The sequence below is a fragment of the Chinchilla lanigera genome, unplaced genomic scaffold (assembly GCF_000276665.1).
Source record: "Chinchilla lanigera isolate Chin_1 unplaced genomic scaffold, ChiLan1.0 scaffold00002, whole genome shotgun sequence".
Classification (NCBI taxonomy): domain Eukaryota; kingdom Metazoa; phylum Chordata; class Mammalia; order Rodentia; family Chinchillidae; genus Chinchilla; species Chinchilla lanigera.
The window spans coordinates 50,507,312-50,524,557 of NW_004955403.1; the positions used below are offsets into that span (position 1 = coordinate 50,507,312).

The window sequence follows — 17,246 nt, forward strand, 5'->3', positions numbered from 1 at the left end:
CATACTGCAACAGACTGGGTATAGGAATAGAACTAAGGATCCAGCTGTCTTCTATCAAGCCAGAGAATAAAGAAATGTGCAAAAGTGCAAAACGATGTCCCTCTTCTAAATCATTTTTTTGGAAAAGAGCTTTTTTCCAGAAAAACATTCCTTTAAGTTAAATTGTGATGGGTTTATTATTGTTCCTTTTAATTGAATTAACACATAGACATCTAAATTTTCAGTTTTAGTATTTGCAGTGGATGTCAAATATAACTCACATAAACGCAAGCTCAAAGGTCGAGGGTCCTCTGAGAAGCACGGCCTTAGATAACACAGCTGAAAGGTGGCGAAGCCAGATCTGATCTGGCTCCCAAACTCCGTGTTTTTTCTCATGGCAACATGTTGTCTCCTCCCAAAAAGGTCTCATCACTATTAAAGTAGGAAGTAGAACTGGGTCCTTACAGCTTTCTTTTGCAATTTTCCTATAATATTTAGGTTTTTCAGTACTTAGATATTTGTCTTCTGTGAAGTGTAAGTTGCTTATGCTTAAAACTTTAGAACTCCATCAGGGATTCACGATGACTTGGTGGGGGTGGGGTCAGGGGTGGGGTGTCTATAAAATTATGCCAGAAGCAATGATATATTGGGTTTATACTGTGTATAAAGAGAGCCCAAACAGCTGGGAGATGTCCTTTATTAGATTTCAAAAAACAAGTAAAATTCTGATTATTCGGCTGCAGTCTTGTTTTTTCTCCCCTTCAGGCTAAGTCTCAAGCGTTGATGCTCGGTTTTGGGGGGCCGCTTTGCTGGGGGACATCCTCAGGAGGAAGTCTTGCATGCCCCTCCGCAGCACTGCGTTCTCAGCAACCTCCCTCAGACTTCGGTGGAGCTTCTCCATCTCCTTGTACTCACTCCTCACGTCTGTGGAGAAAGTCAGAGTCCGTCTCAGAACCGCCCAGGATTCCAGGACAAGAACCTGTCGCTTGTCCCAAAAGACCAGAAGAGGGACGGTGCTGGGAGGTCAGAGAGTCCTCGTTTTATAAATACCCTGAACCCAACCAGCTGTTCTCCCTCCATCTGAAGGCGTCTGTCATGGGTCACCCTGAAGACTTGCGTGGAAGAGACACACAGCACTGCACACAGCAGCTCTCCCCAGAGCCGTCTCAGGCAGCTCTCTCTTCCTTATTCCCTCTCCTCCTCCAGCCCCCACACTAGGGGAACTTGTTCTCCTTGTGTGTGTCAGATTTTCACCCCATGATCTGCAATCTACTATGTCTTCACCATGGTTCATTTTAGGTGTCAACTTGTTCTGACCAAACAACTTGTTCAACTTGTTTGGCCCAGATACCGGGCCAAAATTTAGGATGCTCCTTTGTGGATGAGATTTGCTTTCAAAACAGTAGCTTTGGAGTAAAGCAATTGTCTCTCCTTAGTGTGACAGTGCTCATCCCATCAGCTGAAGGCCTGGAGAGAACAAAGGCTGACCCTCCCCTGCACCCGTACCATGGGCACTTCCTGCTCTGCAGAGACCGCCTCTGGGCCCCAGATGCAGCCCTCTCTGGGGTCTCCAGCCTGCTCGCCTATCCCTTAGGTTTCAGATACACTGAGCTTCCACAATGGGGTGAGCAGCCCCACTGAAACAAGCCTCTTTCTACATCTGCACACATACAGTGGGCTCTGTCTGCCTGGAGAGCCCTGATCAGCCCAGTCCCTTTGAAGGGACACTTCAGACTGACCTTGGAGTTGGCTCCAGCCATGCTCCTGAATGCCTGAGTCCCTCTGGGCTCACCATGCCCTAGATAATGACCCAGATGAGCTCACCTGAGCTCACACGAGGACCCACGATGGGGCCGTGGCCAGGAGGGGAGCGGGAACCAAGGCATTCTGTCTTGCTGGGCATCTGGAAGGCCGCCCTCCTCGCTGCCTCTTCCATCCTGCCCACCGACCCTTCCGGCTACACTAGGCCCGGCTTCCTCAGTGTCCAGTCCTGAGGAACACTTCCCCGCTGCTTTTCTCACCAGCTACACCAGGCAGCCCGGTGGAGCTCCTGGCAGGAAAGGGAGGGGCTGCCCACCACAGGGCACACACACTGGTGTGGCTTTCCCAGGGGGCTGTGGATAATGGATGTTTTCCTCACGACCAGCAGAAAACGGAGTTTTTCTGAAAGAGGCATCATCTCCAAAAAGTCTTTACAGAGACAGCAGGCCAGAACTGTGGATTGCAATTTGCCACTTGCTAGCTAGAAAACCTGAGTATTTCCAGCTACCCAGTCTGAGTATTTCTGCATGTAGAACAGAGTAATAACCCTTGTCTCTGAGAGCTAATGTGAGAATTCCATGAGTCTAAGTGTGACGATTGGTCTCTCTTGGATGCGTGGCAAAGGGCAGGGCAGTTACTATCACCACCATCATCATCGTCATCTCCACTCCTTACCTTGCAAATTCTCCCTCTCTTGATTTCTTTCCATTCAATAAGGACCAGCCACAACCTGGGGAGACTGCACCATTCCCCAGCTTATAGAAAAGTCTCACGTAGTTACCTGCAAGCTCTTTATAGAGACCATCTCCCTGGGACGACGCCAGGGCCAGCATGGTGGCAATGCTGCCTTTCACCTTCTCCGTGATTCCATTCTACGGAACAAGGACAGTGAATCTGTTAGGGCGGCACAGCCCAGGGGAAGTGAGTCACGTGAAAGGTGCCTCGCCCAATCCTGCGGCTGGAGAGGGCGCGGAATGGGGGTTGCCAGAGTCAAAGTCAAGTCCACGTGGGAGTGCACGGATAGCCCAGGGGTCATCAGAGCAGCATTTCCAGGGGCTCCCACTTGCCTCTGTACCTCCTTTCCTGCCTATCAGGACCTGTGGGGGTCTGTCCTGCTGAAGCTCACCTAGGAAACGGAGCTAATGTGGAGGGCCTGGAGGTATGTGGGCACAAACAGGGGTGACGGAAAAAGGGAAGAGTGATGGTCACCTCCCGCTGCCCTCCCCTGCACTTAGTCATGGGATAGAGGCTTGTGGGGCACCTGCTGTGTGCAACACACCTTGACTGAGAGGTCTGATTCCTCTTCCCAACCGCCTGAGAAATGTCTTCTTGTTACATGAAGTCCTTTCTCAACTAAAACCATTTGCTTCCCTCTTCTGTCTCCTGCCTCCTACTGGAAAACATACAACTCCTCTCTCTAGCCTGGTAGAATGGAATCTAGTTTTAAACGCAGATCATCTGATTCCAAATCTTCCTACTTTTTCTTCAATGCCAGGTCAAGAGCTGTAGACCTCTACTGGTTACTTAACCTCTCTAGGCCTCAGCTCCCTTGATGGAGATCCATTGCTCCCAAAGCCGTGGTTCACTGTGGTTCCACTACAAAGTGGAAACAAATTAACAAGCCATGCGGCTGAGGAATACATCAGAGACAAATCAGGACCTTCAACAGAATATCCCTCCATTCTTCAGGTCACAAGAACAGTAAATAAGAGGTCATTTTTCAAAACATTTTCAAAAAGAAAGCCCAGCCATTATTTAAAATTCAAATACTTTAATCAAGTAAGCATTCATTGCAATTCTTATTTTTTTAAAAAAAAGTTTTGAGGAGTAGGATTACACTAGAGTCTTGCCTACCTGTAACTACCTATATTTCTGTGATTTAAGATATATTCATGATGGTCAATGTACTATTGACTTCTAAGTGAAGCTGTTTTCTTCAGTGACCTAAAATGTGACTTCTACATATCCAGTGGCAATCAGCTCTGCGGAGTTTGGCCCATTGCCTGCGTGCATTCGTAGACTGTGATAACATGTTCATTGACTGGAGCTAAACTGTGCTGGGAAGTGAGATAGCTCTCAGCCTACCCTCAGACACGGTCCCTGCTTTGCACTGGGGAGACAAACACTTTCTAAAATTAGAGAAGGGGCAGTGAAAAGCAGGTCAGAATGTTCCAGAAGGCTGGGGCAGAGATGGACCGGCAGGACCCCTGGTCAGCTCTTCCCCAGATGATTGGGAGTGAGCAGCAGCTCAGGTTCCACTGAGAGAATTTGGATTTTCAAATAGCCAGAGAGGGGCTGGTACGCATGCATAACACATCTTGATTCTTTTTGCAACCTCTTCTGCCTGCTTCTCCCTCCCTTCATGCCCTTCCCACTCGCAAAAGAGCTCTCTCTCGCTTTCCTACTGCCCATCTTTTTGATAAAGCTTTAATTTATTTATACTCTGGGTTTCTCCTATAAGAGAAACCATATGAAATTTATGCTTGTGTGCCTGGTTTATTTCACATAACATTATGGTCTCAAAGGTCTACACATGACTCAGGTTTATCCTTCTTTATAGCAGGGTAGTACTCAACTGTGTGTATGTTTATTGACATTTTATGTAGGTGAGTTCTTTCCTTCATTAAAAAAGAAATCTGCCTTGAGGTTGTTCTGTGGTTCGTGATGCAGCACCCGGGTTCTGTTCCACTTTCTAGCTCTGCATCTCACCAGCTGCGCGGCCTGGGAACTTCTCTGCCTGAGTTTGCTTGTACGCTGGATGGGAACAGGAATAGCACCCACCCACGGACTCCCAGGGTTAAATGAGCTAACGCATGGGTGAGCTTAGCACCTGCCAAGATATTCTAGCTGGGGTCTACCGATGACTGCAGAGAGCAGAGATGCTGGGGAGAGGTGGAGGGCTGCGTTTCTGAAGCCCCAGCCCTGGAGGGAAGCTCCAGGCCAGGAAGAAAGAGGCTGGGCACCGGGGCAAGCCCAGCCCCCAGGGCAGAACATACAGCTGCCCTCAGGCCACTTTGTGCACTGCTCCCTGCACCACCCCCAGCATCCCTGGGACCCTGACAGGGCGGGGACGTCAAATACCTTTAGAAGCTGAAACTGGTGCTGCATCCTTTCCTGTGCCCTTTCAAACATGCCCTCGGCCACCTGCCGCTCCACCCCTCTTCTGATGACATCCTTCGTCCTCTCGCACGCCTTCTTGCCAGCGATCTGAGCTGCCTCTGGTGAAAGGATGAGTACAGTCACACCAGGAGGATGTGCTTAGAGATCCGTGACATCGTAAAGAAAAGCAAGCAAACAGAAGAATACATATCCACGTGTGTGTGTGCACGCGCACACACAAATAACAGTCAATATTTAGAGAACTATCATTCAGAGAACCTAAGCAGTTAATCGAGCAAAAGCTAACAAAATCACCCCCAAACAAAACCAAGGAGGAGAGCCAGATGCTGAGACAGCCGGGAAAGGATAGGCAGGCGTCCAGACAAGAGGTGGGCAGCAAGGCTGGAAAGCACAGAGATAATGAGGACCCCTCAGCTGGGCGTGGTGGTGCACACCTGTAACCCCAGCACCCAGGGAGGCTGAGGCGGGTTAGCGCCCACCCTGGGCAACTTAGTAATTTAACAAGAATCTGTGTCAAAATAAGAAATAAAAAAGGATTGGGGTTGTAGCTCAGTGTGAAGGCCCTGGGTTCACTCCCCGGTACCACACACACACACACACACACACACACACACACACAGGATCTCTCAATTACTCTTTTGCGTTATGATGTATAGCTAGATGTCCCCTCAAAGCCACATGGGTGTGTGACACCAGATGAGTCCACTGATGGATTGTAGCTGAGCATGACGTTGGGAGGTGAAGCCTGGTGGGAAGAGGCGGGTCACTGTGGGGTGGCTGGGAGGATATATGTATATATGAAGGCTATATATTAGGATATATATATGAAGAATATAGTGTATATATAGATAGAGAGATAGATATAAAGATAGATATAGATAGATAGATGTATAGAGAGATATACAGATATACAGATAGATAAATAGAGGTAGATAGATATAGATAGGTACAGATAGATGTATAGAGAGATATATAGATATACAGATGGATAAATAGATAGATAGAGATAGATAGATAGATAGACAGACAAATAGATATATATCCTTCCTACTCCCTGCTACTGCTTCTCAGCTGCCTGCCAGGAGCTCTTTCTCCTCTGCCATGCCGTCCTGCCTTGGAGCCAGCCGACTATGGACTGAAACCTCTACAAACTATGCTAAATAAGCTTTCCTCCTCTAACTCATGTTGTGTATTTTGTCCCAGCATCAAAAAAGTAACTTCTTATGCTCTGCATTATCTGATTCAATGTCCAGGCTGAGCCTGTCCCAAGGACTTAGAGCACCTGGAGGACAGACCCACGGAGGGGCACGGCAGGACAGGATGCCAGAGAGCGACAGGAAGACCCCAGAGAAGAGGACGTGCCACCCCGGCCCCACCTTCATAGCAGGGCTTCAGGTCGTTCTGGACAGAGCTAGTGACAGACTCATAGATCTTCCTCTTCTTTCGGAGGATGTAGCCTTCCAAGCCTCCTAGGATGGCACTTATCTGAGGAGTCACGTTAAACAAGACATTTGTGACAATTCCTTTGACAGAGGCTGGGCACAAGTGCCTGTGGGCGGCCACCACCTCCCCCACCTTGTGCGTGGCTGCCTGTCTTCATGCCATCTTGAAGGGGAAAATTAAAATTTTAAATAAAAGCCTACCCAGGATGCCCGACAAGACCAAGCAGACATGTCCGGCAGGCCCAGTAACAGAACACTCCTTCCTTTGTGTAAACCCCTTTACTGTCTTTGTGTAACTGATGGCCTTGCAATGTAACTAAAAATGTAACAGGACATTTCTTCCTTTGTGTAACCCACACTTTATATAACTGATAGCCTTGCATTTGTAATCTGAAATTTTTAAACTCCCTTAGCAACCCAAGAGGTCATTCAACCCTCTAATCATATGTGCCAAATCTGCCTTTGTACCTCCCCGCTTGCCTTCCCCATAAAAGCCTGAAACCCCTCTGGGCAGGGCTCTAACTCTCTGGGAGAGAACCCATTCAAGCCCACAGATGTAATAAACTGCCTCTTAAACCTTCTTGATGCCATTTCTTCCTGTGTTTGGTCTGTTTTTCATAACAATCTCAGCTCTAAACTCAGCCGTGAGCTCCACATAGGCAGGACCTCTGTTTTAAACATCTTCATGCTGGGCATGGTGGCACTTGCCTGCAGCATTCAGGAGGCTGAGGCAGGAGGATCACAAGTTCAAGGCCAGGCCGGGCTACACAAGGATTACAAGGCAGCCTGAACAACATATTGAGGCCCTGCCTCAAAAAGCTCCATAGTGCCCGGCCCCTGCACACCGCTCGCTAAGCATGTGCGCAGTTAAACCAGGCACCAGCAGCAGCATCCTGGCAAGGGCTCTCTTTGCGAGACTGGAGAGACGCCAGCCATGGCCCTAGTATTGCCATGTAAATCTGGAGTGACCCTGGGAGAAAGTGGGTCACAGATAAAAAGTCAGGATCATGAGAAGCAAACAAGACGAGATGGGAGGGGACAATCCTAGATTTTAAAAGGCCAAAGGGAAATGAGTAAGCTGTGATTTACTGTTTGTGGAGAGTAGGTATAGAAATTGTTTGGGGCACAGTTGTGTAAATCTGAATACGTTCCGTTTCAGCTTTTTGAGACAGGGTCTTGCTCTACAGTTCAGGCTGACCTTGACCTCACTATGTAGCCCAGGCTGGCCTTGAACTTGTGCTTAGTTTATAGTTCAAAACTAACAAGTGATTTGCAAAAATAATGCCTGGTTTCCTTAAGCTCTGCTGCTTTGGATTCTACTTCATCACACAACAAACATGATAGAGAGGTTGGTGGCAATGCTACAAGTTGGTGCAAATAAGGATTCGCTGAAGATTCTCCCTGGGAACTGAGTGAACTTCACCCATGGCATGCACTTCCGGTTCCTACTGCGAAATACACCCCCCTCTGTGTCCTACACCTCTGTGGCTTAGCGTCCAGACCCTGGACTCTCAGGGGTGCAAGTAGGGAGAGATGGGCAACCTCCAAGCCCTGCCTGGGGAGCCGTGGCTTCCCGACTTCCCCAGGCTCTTCACAGGAACTTACCTCCTGGATTAGGAAGGATTTTGTGTAGCCATCATATTTCCAGCCGTTTCTCATCCCGATTTCTGTCATTTTCTCCTGCAGGGAGTGCTTGAAAGCTTCTATGTGAGGCATCAAGGCCAAGCCCGGGGCATTCCCAGCCCTGCAGGAAAAGCAACGTAAAATTTGAGGAGACAAAGGTGGCTACCATGGGGCAGAGAGGGCATGAAACTGGCTGGTGTTCTTCCATTCATTTTGAAGAGCAGAGTGATGAGATCTAATAGTGATCCAAATCCTGTGCTGGGCCAGGTCTCTGACACAAAAACCCACACAGTCAGTGTGATAAGGCCCATTTTACAGATGAGAAAAGTCAAGGTTCAGAGAGAGCAGCCAATGTGCTCACAGCCACACAGCTAGCCAGAGGCAGAGCCAGGGTTCAATGCCCTCCTGCCCCCTGCAAAACTCACTGTCTTTCCACTCACAAAGAATCACCATTTAAAGGAGAGGAACTAGAACTACACCTACAGAGACAGGTAAGATTTGGGGAATGAAAAGAAGGGGGAGTTACTCTCCGAAGGACAAGACAATGAAGCAAGTTTCACAACACCCTAGGAGTGAGAAGCACAGGTCACTGAGCACAGAGCCGGCTTCAAAGCCCAGCTCTTCTCAGGAGCTGGATGACCCGGGCAATTCTTCTGGATCTGGGTTTGTTCATAGGTTAAAAAGACAGAGCCACTTCAAGTGATTGGGCACATTCTACAAGATAACGTGTATGCATCGGGCATGATGGCACACAGCATAACTTAGGAGGTAGGAGGGCCATGAATTCAAGTCCCACCTGGACAACTCAGCAAGACCCTGCCCTCAGATAAACAATAAAAAGGATAAAAAGGGCAGAGAATGTAGCTTGGTGGTAGAATACCCTAGGTTCAGTGACGGTGAGCCAGGGTGAACCTATTCCCGTGATTGTGAACCTTTCAGAGACCGAGTGCCCAAATGCAACCCCAAACCCACTCACTTATCACCAAGGGCCAGCGCTGCAATTAAATCTGAATGCTCAGCTGCTGGGGACATGCTGGGTGGCTTGGCTCATAGCCAACAGAGAGGGCTCTGTGTGCCCACTGCAGTATGCGTGCCATAGGTTCACCGCCACTGCCCCATACTGCAAAAATAGAAAGAAAAAGAAAGCACGCAGGTGCTCAGCACAGTGCCCATGACATCTCAGTTGCCCCCCTGCCAGCCAGGCAGGCTCTAGCAAAGGGCACCACTAAGCCACGGGCAGTGACAGTGGGAAAAGGAAGGTGGAGGCAGGCGGGATGTGTTGATCACCACGGGAAGGAACTCAGTGTTTATGCTCTGGAGCAGTCCCCTAGGGTGGGGTGGGCTAGGTGGAAGGCGTGGTGGTCCCAGTTGAGTTTAAGAGAAGGGAGGGGAGGAAGGCGGTGCTGAGGAAGACAGCCAAGGTGAGGGAAGGGCTCAGCCAGCAGCAGGTGGTCTCGCAGGTGAAAAGCCAGAGGAGCAGCCTGGGAGTTAGGAGGAGCTCCTTCTGTAGGTGGAGGAAGGAGCTGGAGGTCAGGAATGAGGGGGCACCAGACAGGCACCTCAGCCCTGGCTCACCCATGTGTGTGAGCAAGCAGAGTCGTCAGCAAGCCACTTCTGTTTGCATTCGGAGAAGGTTCTGAAGGCCATGTGTTTGCTTAATTCCACGCTCTCCAATCAAAATACCCTGTCCTGGGCTCAGGTCCCTGAGAACATTTATCCCCTGCCGCACGTAGGAGATATTTGAAAAATAATAGCAATCATAATATTAGTCTAAAGCAGCACCTCAGTCTGTACTCCAGGTCACCATGGGAAATTTTTAAGTAAAGCAAACCGAGAAGGCTTTTGTGTTTTGCCAAGACTAAGCTTCTCTCCTCAAGTTACAAGCTACTCTTTACACTCCCGAATCCAAAGTATAAATCTCAAAACTGATACTCTGGCTTGGCATTCTTCAAAAGTTTGTTCATGATGAAAGATCTTCTTTACCTAAAAATGGCTCCAAAAACAGGGTCGATCTGGTCATAGATGGGCTGGGTGATGGCTTCATTCAGGTCGATTCTGGCCAGGGTCCTGGAGGCGTAGATGCCATTTTTCAAGCAAACAGCTTTCAGAGTCTGGTGAAAACCTTGGTTTCCTCTGCTCCTCTAGACAAGTAAGCAGTGAGTTAGCAGAGTAAGGAGGCATTAACTAGAAAGCCAGCGGGGTAGAACAGCACTGCCTTTGGTCAAAGGCCATTGCTGAGGCACAAAGGAAGGAGCAGAAACCACTAGGTCTTTAACCTGCCACTCAGCTAGGCCGGGAAGAGCGCAGTCACACCTCCATGTGGGTTGGGAGCCCCTGCCACGGGCTTCCAAAGTGACCCAGGAGCACTCTGATCACAACTCTCCCTGTACACGTTTTCATTCATCAGTTTACCCATTTGTCGAGTTCTGATTCTAGACCACTGGCTTGCTGAGATTAGGAATAACGTCCCATCCATCCTTATCCGCAAACACTTGTTAAATGAGCAAGTGTAGAATGAAGAAAGAAGTGAAGTGGGCTGTGACCCAACAGTAAACATATGTCTTGTATTTTCTTCTTTTTTTTATTTTAAAAATAAAAGGAGGAAAACATTAACAGACAGACAACCTTTTACAAAACAGCAAAAGAATAGTACAGACAATACAGAGTTACAAACAAAGTGGTAGGAAATGAACAATGCTTGTTGTATTACATATTGATATCTTCAAAGTGGTTTCTCATGAAAACAGATAGAGACATGCAATATTATCAATCAAGAACTCATTAACAGTTTCTTTCAGCAAAGAAATAGAAGACAGTAGAACAACTATGTTAACTATCCTGTATATACATACATACAAGATGTCTTGAATTTTCTAAGGATAGTCCCTAGTTTAGTGTGTTTTTTGCAGTACAGTGAAGCACAATTGTTACACCTTGAAGCACAGTTTGACTTGATTATCTTAGTGATATTTTTCCTCCAGGGAAACAAATTCACAAACTAGAGGGAAAATATTATAGTCAGAGCAATAAGAGATAGTAACCAATTTTAGCCAGAGAGTGGTCATCAGTAAGAATACAAATGTTTGCTAAAATTTTAACAGAAGCCTTTGTGATCTTTCATTAGTAATGTATGTTTTAAGGGAATATGTGTTGAGTGAATAGCTGCATAGTATGATATGATTGGCACAACTGTCTCTCCCTCTTCTTCACTCTATGTAATATTACAACATAGGCCTGCCCCTTAATTATGGTAAGTATATTCCAAAAAGTCATTTTAATAGCCATCCACCATATTATCTCAAAAAATAATTTATTTTACCATTCTTTTATTTTTAGATATTGTCACGGTTTGTGTCTGCATGTCCTCCCCAATCCTCATCCAGTGATGGGGTGGGCTTCTACATTTTTGACTGATCCATAGTCCAACACTGGGATCATGGGTGTGAGGGTTGCACCCACCCTGGGGCAGATGGTCTGTATACAATGTAAGGGAGGGAAACAGGATGCTTGCCACTTCTCCCTTTTTGCACTTGTTGCTTTTGCTATCTTCTGCTGCCATGAATGGTTGCCCTCTGCCTTGTGCCACCCTGCCTTGGAGCCAGCCATGTATGCACTGAAACCTCCACAGAGTGTAAGCTAAATAAACCTTTCCTTCCTTAATTTTGGGCATCAGGTATTTTGTCTCAGCAAAAGAGAAAAGTAACCAAAACAGAATTTGGTACCAGCAGAATGAGGTTGTAGCTGTGACTGTATCTGACCATGCGGTTCAAGAGCCTTTGGAAATGGCCTATGGGAAGTGTTTGGAAAGGTTTGGAGATGTCACCTGAAAGAGCAGAGCTGGAACACCTTTGGCTGTATGTGAGATTCTGGTCAGAGCTCAGAAGACCAGAAGGCTGATAGAAATCCTGCCGGTAAACATCAGGTTCAAGAGGTTTCTGCTGGGAAGGACTGTATTGTTGTTGGCCTCCAGATGATGTGTGTTATGGCTTGGCAGAAAGTTTGTCTGCATTTTGCTTGTGTCCAGACACTTTGCCTAATACTGAGATTAAGGGTGGTGGACTAATTAATCTGGCAGAAGAAATTTCAAGGCAGTCAGATGCTAAGGCAGTGGCATGGCTGTTGTTGGGGCTTTTAGCCAGATTTATGTTGAGAATCAAGAGTAAAGAGCCCAGCAGGATGATTTAAAATGTTGTGAGCTTGGCCAGAAAGGAAGCTCCAGTAAAGCTGTGGATTGCAAAGATAGGGTTGAGGAGATCTCCATCATTGAGAAAGAACAGGAGAATAGAAAAGATGGCCTGAGGGGATCACAAGAAGCAAGTCTCCACCCTTTGCAGCCTCAAAACTGCAAAGGTGAAAGACCTTGCCTTGGGGAGAAAGCTGCAGAGTGCCATGTTCCAGTATGGCAGTGGTGGCCGCACCAGTTTCCAGAATGGCAGCATAGAGAATTTGTTCCTCAGAATTGGATTCAGAGTGCCCAATGATCCAGGCAAAGATCAGGCAAAGATCTTTGCCCCTATGGCAAAGAGAGAGGAAAGCTTGGCTACTGCCAGGTAGCAGCAGACCTTGGCATTATCCACATGGCACTGGTTTAAGAGCATGCAGAATGCAAGAGTTCTGAGGTTAAGAAGTCTTTCACCTAGATTTCAGAAGGCTTGGGTAGCCAGACAGTGTGCCCGTGAGAAAGCAGTATCTGAAGCTGTGAGTGTGAAGCAAGAGGTGTAGTGTAGACCTCAGAAGCTTGGAAAAGCCAGGAACGTGGATTGTCTAAGGAAAGCTGCAAGGAGGGAGCAAAGTGGGCCTAAGAGAAAAGCCATGGGAGCTGTAACCACCACAAGTGCTGTAGGGGTGGAGTCACACAAGCCCTCTGGAGCACAATTTACCACAGATTGCTTCAGATGTTCCACATGGAACTAAGAGACTTAATGTTAGCTCTGCTGGATTTTGGACTTGCTTTGTTCCCATTCCTTTGTATTCCTGTTTGTAACTTTTGGAATGAAAATGTTTATTTCGTGCCTTTGAGTGTTGGAAGTGTTCAACTTTGCATTTGTACAGGTGCTTGCAACTAAGAGTTTGCCTTACAACTCGAAGGAGACTTGGGACTTGGACTTTCAGCGATGCTGAACTGTTAGGACTTTGGCAACTCTTAGAGATGGACTAAAATGTCTTTTGCATAAAGAGATACACATGAGTATATTTGGGGGCCCAGGGGTGGAATGTTATGGTCTGTGTCTGCATGTCCCCCCAAGTCCTCATGCAGTCATGGGGCGGGCTTCTACATTTTTGATTGATCCATAGTCCAATGCTGGGATTATGGGTGTGAGGGTTGCACCCGTCCTGGGGCATATAGTCTGCATATAACGTAAGGGAGGGAAAGAGGCTGCTTGCCACTTCTCCTCCCTTTTTGCACTTGTTGCTTTTGCTATCTTCTGCTGCCATGAACAGTTGCCCTCTGCCTTGTGCCACCCTGCCTTGGAGCCAACTGTATGAACTGAAACCTCCACAGACTGTAAGCTAAATAAACCTTTCCTTCCTTAATTTTGGGCATCAGGTATTTTGTCTCAGCAACAAGAGAAAAGTAATCAAGATAGACATTTAGTTTATTGGGGTTATTTTACTATGTTAGTGTTACAGTTTATAATTAGATGTCCCTCCAAAGCCTCATGCCCTCATAGGTGGGGCTTTGGGAGGTGGGGCTTGGCTCATGGGGCTTTGGGAGGTGGGGCTTGGCTCATGGGGGCATGACACTCATCAGGGGATCAGTCCACTGTTGAATTTATAGGTAAATGCGATGTTGGGTGAAGCCTACTGGGACAAGGTGGTTCACTGTGAGTGTGGCCTGGAAGGGTTTATCTCCTACCCTCTTCCCCTGATCTCTCTCTCTGCTTCCAGCTGCCATGCCATGAGCTGTTTCTGCTGTGCCATGCCACCCTGCCCTGGAGCAAGCCGACTATGAACTAACACTCCCCCCCTCCACCTGGTACCGGGAATCGAACTCACGACCTCACGCTTGCCAGGCAGGTGCTGTGCTACTGAGCTAAATCCCCAACCCCCGACTATGAACTAAAACCTCTACAAATTGGGAGCTAAACTAAACGTTTCCTCCTTAGAGTCATGGGCATCTGGTATTATGTCTCAGTCACAGAGAAGTAGCTAAGACAGTTAAGAGATGATGTTAGTATATAAATGTCTGCCCATCTTTCTGATCACAAAGGAATCTTGTTTATGAGGTAGGAGCACCTTGCACATGCTGTAGTCACAGAGAAAAAATAAACAGTGGGTGGAAGAGGGGACAGTTGTCATGGGGATCTGCAGACGGCAGACATTCCTTCCTTCCACAAGCAAAGTGTCTCAAGGGGTGTCTCTTCTTTGCCTTTGTCTTCACATACCATAGGTAGAAGGGGTTACTTTGCTATCTGTCACTACAAAACAAATTCTCCCACGTGTGGTCGTACAGTGAATGTTTATGATGCTCAGATTCTGTGGACTGCTACTTGGCCATGGCCTGGCTGGCCCAGGGCATCTCATGAGGTTCACCCAAGTGTGGGTGGGTTTCCCATCATCTGAAGGGGGCTGGCAGATCTGCTCCCCATGAGCATGGCTGGCAAGGTGGTGCCAGCTTTGCAGCACAGGGGGGAGGCCCCAGCCCCGCTCCACACAGCCCCTCCCTATAGCAGCTTGACTTCGGCACACAGAGCCTGCTCCCCCTGAGCAAGCGTCCCAAGGGACCACTGCGGAGGCTTCAGTGGCCGCTGATGACCTGGCCCAGAAACCACACACTATTCCCTCTGCAGCTCTCTTCTGGTCACAGAGACCATGTGGCAGGAACAAGGGAGACCTGGGGGGGGGGCACAGGTCACCTTGGAGGCTGCCCACCACTGTCACCAATGAACACCTTCAGTGGCCAAACCCAGTCATTTTCCTTGACCCCTCAGGAGCATCAGATGACTTCCTTCTTAACAAACCTTCGTGCCTTGGTTTTCTTATTGGAAAAGAAGAAATTCAGGCGACAGTTAGACTGAGCCCTTTGTAAGCTCTCAGATGTGTTTTGTCATCAGAATGCTAGCCGGGTCCTCTGCCTACCAAATGCCACCAATCTTTCACTCGCGCTTGGCCTTTCCAAATAATAATACTGGTGTGGCCACCAGCATTGTTGTGAGGGTTGAATAAGGTCATGTACAGTATCCATACCACAGTGTATGACACTGTCCCTTACTTTTTTAAAATTTATTTTAAAAATAAAAGAAGGAAAACACATTAACAAACCATTTACAAAATAACAAAAGAACAATACAAACAATACAGAGTTACAAACAAAGTGGTAGGAAATTAACAATGCTTGCTGTATTACACATTGATATCTTCAAAGTGGTTTCTCAGTAAAACAAATAGAGACATGCAATACTGGTCCATCAAGTAATCATTAACTGTTTCTTTCAGCAAACACTAGAAGACAGTAGTTCAACCCAGCTATTCCCCGTCTGGGTATTTTCCCAGAAGATCTAAAAACATCATATCACAGTGATGTATGTGCACCTATGTTCATAGCAGTGCAATTTGTAATTGCTAAATTGTGGAAGCAACCCAAATGTCCATCCACAGAGGATTGGATAAAAAAATTGTGGTACTTTTATATAACGGAATATTACTCAGCTATAAAGAAAGATAAACTTGAGCACTCCTTATTTTCAACAGACGTTAAGAGACTGACTTGTGTCCCCCAAAGTTTACATGCTGAAGTCCTAACCCCCAAGGTGACTGTATTAGAGATGGAACCTCTAGGAGATAATTAGGGTGACATGAGGCCACAAGGGTGGGCCCTGATTCACTAGGACTGGTGTCCTATAGGAAGAGAGGAGAGTGCACACATGGGAGAAAAGGCTGCCATCCATAAGCCAAGGAGACAGGCTGCTGGAGAAGCCGCCCCTGCAGATGCTCGCTCTTGGACTTCCAGTCCCCAAACTGTGAGAATATGAAAGTCTGTCATTTAAGCCACATGAAATCTCTTTTTCTCTCCCTTCGTCTTAGATGAACTCATGCATTTATCTTTGCATCTCTCAGAAATCCCATACGACTGACTAAGAAATAAAACAACTAGCACACCAAGGGACGCTTTTATCTCATGTATACTAATCACATTGACATCAATGCCCAGGATAAGTGGGGCAAGTGCTTAGCACCCCATTCTATAGAAGAGAACACTAAGAGGTTTTAATGGACTTAAGGCCTCAGGTGGTTCAGTGCCTGGCCCAAAGCTCTGCAGTGGACATCTGGTGAGGCTGGTGCTTTCCCTGGGACCCTAAATATGCACAGGTGCACGGCCCCATCTGTGCTATTGTACATGTAACCTCACAGCAATGGGAGAGTAAAACAGGAGCTTGGGGATCCAGCTACCTCACAGGTTTCCCGGGACGGGTCACTCACCACCAGGTGTGCCCCAAGGAGGCGTCGGTAGGAAGCCCTGGCCGCCAGAACCCCTTCCTGCAGAGGCCGCTCGACGAATGTAAAGCATTGCTCGATGGCCCTCTCCAGCAGCACTGTCTTCTCCTCCACAAATCTCCGCAGGCTGCTCAAGTGCAAGTGTTCATTCTAGGGATGAGGGCCAGAAGAGAGCATCAGGCTAGACCCTCCCCAAAGGCGCCTGCTCCTCAAATTCTGCTTCCTTTCCATTTGTCACCAACACAAGACTTGGCTTGAGGTTATCACCTAAATGGACCTCTCTTTATTGGCCCCAAAAGGAGGACCTCCATGAACCAATCTCCTTAGGCTTCAGGGAACTGCAGAATAGCACAATAGATACCCCCTGCCATTTGCTTTGGGTATAAATTCTCCCCGGCTGGGTGGGGAAGTAACTGCCCAACAGATTTCTCCAAGGACATCTGAGCTGATAAATGTTTAATGAGCTTTGCATAAAGCAGTTTTCATGGATAATGTTTCTCACACTTTAATGTTCATGCAAATCACCCGGAGAACTCAGAAGCCAGGGAGCAGGGATTCTACACTTCTAGGCAGCTCCCCAGGTGAGTTGAGCTCCTGCGCCTTGACCATGCTTTGACTAGCAAAGCCACTGGATCACAGAAATAAAGCCCTGGTCTCTTCTTCACTTAGGAATACTGGGGAAAAAATACATACAGTCATGCATCACCAGCAGTGTTTCAATTAACGATGGATGGCAACACGGCAGTGGTAAGACGTGAGGGCCTGAGTGTGTACTAGGCTGCACCACTGAGGTTGTCACACAGTCATGATGCCGGCCAAGGGTGCATTTCCCTGAACATGTCCCTATCCATAAGCAATGCACTAAAAGTGCAAGAAACTAACCCC

At 47.5% G+C, this 17,246-nt stretch overlaps 1 protein-coding gene across 4 annotated transcripts in view; it reads right to left on the bottom strand.

The window, feature by feature from the left end:
• Positions 1–659: 659 nt before the first annotated feature.
• The window catches only part of Nuggc (nuclear GTPase, germinal center associated), a 50,911-nt gene continuing 34,324 nt past the window's right edge, over positions 660–17,246 (bottom strand). For all 4 annotated transcript variants that reach the window (XM_005373764.2, XM_005373760.2, XM_005373762.2 and 1 more), the window contains 7 exons: positions 16,347–16,511; positions 9,909–10,066; positions 7,908–8,046; positions 6,237–6,345; positions 4,822–4,958; positions 2,522–2,612; positions 660–903 (listed from right to left, as the gene is read on the bottom strand). In XM_005373764.2, coding sequence (XP_005373821.1) covers positions 746–903; positions 2,522–2,612; positions 4,822–4,958; positions 6,237–6,345; positions 7,908–8,046; positions 9,909–10,066; positions 16,347–16,511 — 957 coding nt within the window. In that variant the 3' untranslated portion in view covers positions 660–745. The remainder of the gene's footprint in view (positions 904–2,521; positions 2,613–4,821; positions 4,959–6,236; positions 6,346–7,907; positions 8,047–9,908; positions 10,067–16,346; positions 16,512–17,246) is intronic.